Source organism: Pteropus vampyrus, unplaced genomic scaffold (genome assembly GCF_000151845.1).
Source record: "Pteropus vampyrus isolate Shadow unplaced genomic scaffold, Pvam_2.0 Scaffold563, whole genome shotgun sequence".
NCBI lineage: Eukaryota > Metazoa > Chordata > Mammalia > Chiroptera > Pteropodidae > Pteropus > Pteropus vampyrus.
In genome coordinates, this window is record NW_011889344.1 from 399,840 (window position 1) to 404,170 (window position 4,331).

The 4,331-nt window shown below is 64.2% G+C and overlaps 2 protein-coding genes across 9 annotated transcripts in view; both read left to right on the forward strand.

Annotated features, from left to right (window-relative positions):
* Positions 1 to 4,331, forward strand: part of LOC105308283 (mitogen-activated protein kinase 11) — an 18,702-nt gene that overhangs the window by 5,977 nt on the left and 8,394 nt on the right. The window lies entirely within an intron of this gene.
* Positions 11 to 2,565, forward strand: LOC105308282 (mitogen-activated protein kinase 11-like). Of its 2 annotated transcripts, none has more exons than XM_011384157.2 (4): positions 11 to 235; positions 677 to 755; positions 848 to 1,021; positions 1,329 to 2,565. In XM_011384157.2, exons 1-4 carry the CDS (start codon positions 179 to 181, stop codon positions 1,406 to 1,408), a joined length of 390 nt encoding a protein of 129 aa, XP_011382459.1. In that variant the 5' UTR covers positions 11 to 178; the 3' UTR covers positions 1,409 to 2,565. The 2 variants fall into 2 exon arrangements, with proteins under 2 accessions (XP_011382459.1, XP_023381238.1); XM_023525470.1 differs by having other exon boundaries at positions 848 to 990.

Genomic DNA, 4,331 nt, shown 5'->3' on the forward strand with positions numbered 1-4,331 from the left:
TTCTGGCCAGTCTTGCCTCTTCTGCCCCCTGCCATGCCACCTTGGGCTCAGGGTCCCCTGTAGGAGAGCAGGCTCTGGGCAGGGCCCCAAGATCTGGGGTCCGGGGGCCTGAGAAGGTCCACGCCTGGCCAGTGGGCATTTCCTGAGCCGGGCAGACATTGACCAGCTGAAGCGCATCATGGAGGTGGTGGGCACACCCAGCCCTGAGGTCCTGGCAAAGATAACCTCGGAACATGTGAGTCACCAGCCACCAGCTTCCTCTGCTGACCAAGCCCCAGGCGCTCTGGAGGAAGGGCAGTGTGGGAGGGGCCTGGTCACTGTGGTGGGGTGGGGGGTGGGGCAGGAGCCGCAATGAAAGTGTGGACCCAAGGCAGGCGCCTGACTCCTTCGTGGGAGCAGGTGAACAGAAGACATTCCTGGCCCGAGGGCCATCGAGGGCAAGATCGCAACATTGACCACAGAGCCCTGGCCAAGGGCAGTGGGGCAGCACCTGGCCCAGGTCCTGCAGGGATCGAGGGTGAGGTGCTGGAGCCCAGATCCGCAGGGGGTCTGTGCAGGCCCTTGCCCAGGCCCGTTCCAGCGAGTGAGAGCGGGGGCTTCTCTCGGCGAGCCCTGCCCAGCTTGGGCGGGGGGAGGTCACATGAGCAGCCCCCTCAGGCCCTTCCCGTGCGCCCAGGCCCGGACGTACGTCCAGTCCCTGCCCCCGGTGCCCCAGAAGGACCTCAGGAGCATCTTCCGCGGCGCCAACCCCCTGGGTGAGGACGGGCCCTGGGTCTGGACTGGGCTTCACGCCTGGCCCCGGACGCAGAGCTGACCCCCACCCGCCGCCTCCCCCACCACTCTGCAGCTGTGGACCTTCTGGGACGGATGCTGGTGCTGGACAGTGACCAGAGGGTCAGTGCGGCCGAGGCCCTGGGCCATGCCTACTTCAGCCAGTACCACGACCCGGACGATGAGCCCGAGGCTGAGCCTTATGATGACAGCATGGAGGCAAAGGACCGCACTCTGGAGGAGTGGAAGGGTGGGCTGGGGAGGTCGGCGGGAGGCAGAGCCCGGGGGCCTGAGGGCTGCCTTCTCATGGAGGCCAGGCACTGCTCGCTGCTCATTTCCTGAAGGAAGTGCCCAGTCTCCGGGGGTGGGGAGCTGGTAAATACAGGGTTTGTGTGTCCAGCAGAGGCGAGGGGCAGCACAGGGCAGGCCCGGGAAGGCCCATGGCCGAGGCTGCCTTCAAAGGGTGATGGGCCTGGCTGGGAGCCTGGCACCAGACAAGCAGGTAGGGTGTGCTGGGCCAGCGGCAGCATGTGCTCACCTTTCCCATCACCCCCCAGAGCTCACCTACCAGGAAGTCCTCAGCTTCAAACCCCCAGAGCCACCGCAGCCGCCTGTCAGCCTGGAGATCGGGCAGTGAGGGGAACGCTGCTGGCCAGCCACACTAGAACTCGAGGAGGGGCCTCAGCCTGCCTGTCCCTTCCTCAGCCTGCCGAGTTCCCACGAGGGGCAGCCACAGCCCCCTGCCTGGGATCCCTGGTCTGCATGCCACTCCTTGTGCACACCTGTGAATGCACAACCGCATGCACCTGTGCAAACCACGGGCGCAGGAGCCTGGGCAGAGTGTACTGGACCGCCTCAGTCCTCCTGCCCCCTCCTGGTCTCCCTTGGGACCTCACTGTGGGGGACCTGGATGCCTAGGGGTCCCCCTGGGGAGTATGTCTGTCTCCAGATCTCCTTAGTCCCAGGGGGCTGTCTGCGGGCAGTGCATTGGAGCCAGGGCCCCCTGGAAACTCAAAGGGAGGGGTGTCAGGGGTCAGAGCTGCTCAGCCTGGGAAATGCTGAGATCTGAAGGTCCCAGAGCTGGGCAGGATCTTCTCTGTGAGGTGGCAGGGTGCAGACAGCCACCAAGTGTCGAATTGGCAAATATGCCTGGAGCCACGAGTTCTCCTGCATTGCGTGGCATGCGTGCCCCAGTGTGTGTTCCTGATGTTTACGTGTCAAGACGTGTGCAGATGTGTGTGAGTCTGTGGAAGGCCCAGGTGAGGTGGCCATACTTGCCTCCCCTCTCCCCGTTTCTGGTGCCACGAGGGTGCCAAGATCCTTCTGGGCACCACATAAGGGGCTCAGGCCGGCAAGGAATCACCATGTGAGCCCAGGCCGGGCACTCTCCTTGGTTTTCAGAGATATGAGGGTGCAGTGCCAGCTGGGGTGCTGGCACGCAGGGGAGCTGGGGGACACTCAGAGGGCTGGCACACATCGATGTGGACTTGGACTCGGACCCTGGGCCTTGGTCCCAAGCTGATGAAGAGGCCTGTCCCCCGTCCCTGGCCCTGCGGCTGAGAGCCGGGGTGCTCTGGTTCGCGGGGCGGCCCTCTTCCTTTTTCCTTCCAGAATGGAGCTGACCTGATAAGTCTGAGGCAGGACCCTGCTTCACACGTGTCAAGGGTGTGGGTCCTCCCTCGAGGACATTTTCTGTCAGTGCGTCAGGGGTGTCCTACCTCACAGGACCTGGGGGATCTGGGTGTCAAGTGCCTGCACCAGGGTTCCACAATAAAGGAGATTCCCTCTCGCTCAGCTTGTGTGCCAGGCTCCAGGTGGTGTCCTGCTGTCCCCACGGCTTGGAAGGGCTGGCCAAGTCTCTGTGCATCACACCCCCAGCTGGCCTGGCTCCACCAGACCCCTAAGCTGGCCAAATCCCTTGAGTATCAAGTCAGATGAGCCACCACCCTCCCTGCTCCACCCAGGCCGGTGGGTTCTGAGGGGGGCAGTGAGATGGCTTCCCACAAATTGAGCTGGTTCAGATCCAGACCTGCCCCTTCACTCAGTGGTCAGGGGATCAACTGGGGGACTGTGAGGGGGTCTCTGGGAGCAAAGGCTGGGTAGGGCAGGAAAAAAAGCCTTCCTTCCTGCTTAAGGGGAACGAGGGCCATTATCCAGCCACACGGAGCTACTAGCCTCCACTGCTCACTGTGGCTTAGGTGCAGGAGCATCTGAGCCCCAGCGGGGGTCAGCAGGGTGTCTTCACTCTGTGCTCTTGCCTTGGGCCTTGGGGGTGGAGTCCATCTGGAAGCTGGACCTCCAGGTGCCTGATCAGTGTGGCTACTGGGCTTCAGATCCGGGGGAATCCCTGGAGACCAAGCTGGGCCACATCCAGTGTGTGGGGGGTGGGCGGTGGCAGCAGCGCTGAACCATGCCGCACCTGGGGTGTGGTCTGAATGGGAACCTGCTGGGCCCCACCACAGAGAGCAAGGGGTCCAGCTGGGGACTTCTTGGAGGAGGCAGTGGAGTGCCATAGGCAGCCCAGAATATGAGGGCATGGGGTACAGGTGGCTGTGGCTCCAGTGACCCCAGGCTGCCCCCACTGACTAGTCTCCGGATCCTGAGTGCCCGGGGTCACCAGCCTGCAGCAACCCAGGTGTGAAGCTGAGCTGCTGATTCATGGTGGCCAGCACAACACAGAGGGCAGAGCAGGGTGGGGGCCCTGGGCACCCTGTTACCCTAGTCCCTCTCAGCCCTGGGTCACTGCACTGGGGAGGATGTGGGGTGTCGCGGGGGGGTCCACCCTTCCAAAGCCTCTGGTCCAGGCTAGGGCCTGTGTCATGAAAGGCGATGCCCCCACAGAGGAGTAACGAGGACACAGAACTGCAGTGGGGCCCTCCTTCACCCCTGGGGCCAGATACACCTTTCTGGAGAGTGGACAGACTCAGGCAGGGCTTTGAAGGACAAGTGCGGCACTGAGCTGGGCTGGGATGAGCAGGCAGAGGCTCCACATGTGACCGTGATGGGGAGGAGAGGGTGTTGGGGGCACAGGAGAGAACTAAGGGACCACCCTTCCTGGCTCTGCCTTCGGGGGGCCTGAGGCCGGAGGTTTTGGGGATGCAGCCTAAGTGAGAGAAGGTACTAACTCCCCCATTCTGAAAGGGGGATGCTGGTAAGACAGGTGGTGGGGAACCCCCCACTGGAGGATGGACAGATGAGCCCCAGGGGGAGGGGCATCCCTGGTGAAGGGGAGTTGACATCTGGAACACTGAGCTCAGCTCAAGGGCCTCGGGTTGGGGCGTGGAAGTTGGAGGGGCTGGTGGACAGCGACCTGGCGGGGGGAGGGAAGCCCAGAGGGCCCAGCGCCTTTGGGTTACCGTTAGTAAGGGGATCCCAGCGGGGCGGGTGTTAAGCCATCGCCCCCCCCCGCCCCCCCCAGCCCTGGGGAGCGCAGCCTGAGTGCAGAGGAGGGCGGGGTCTCAGGCGCCGCGCCCGGTTCCAGGCTGGACTCCCCATCCGCCCTCCCCGCCTCAGGCCTTCCCCGCGGCCGCCGCCTCGGGTTTCCGGAGGGGCCGGCGCGC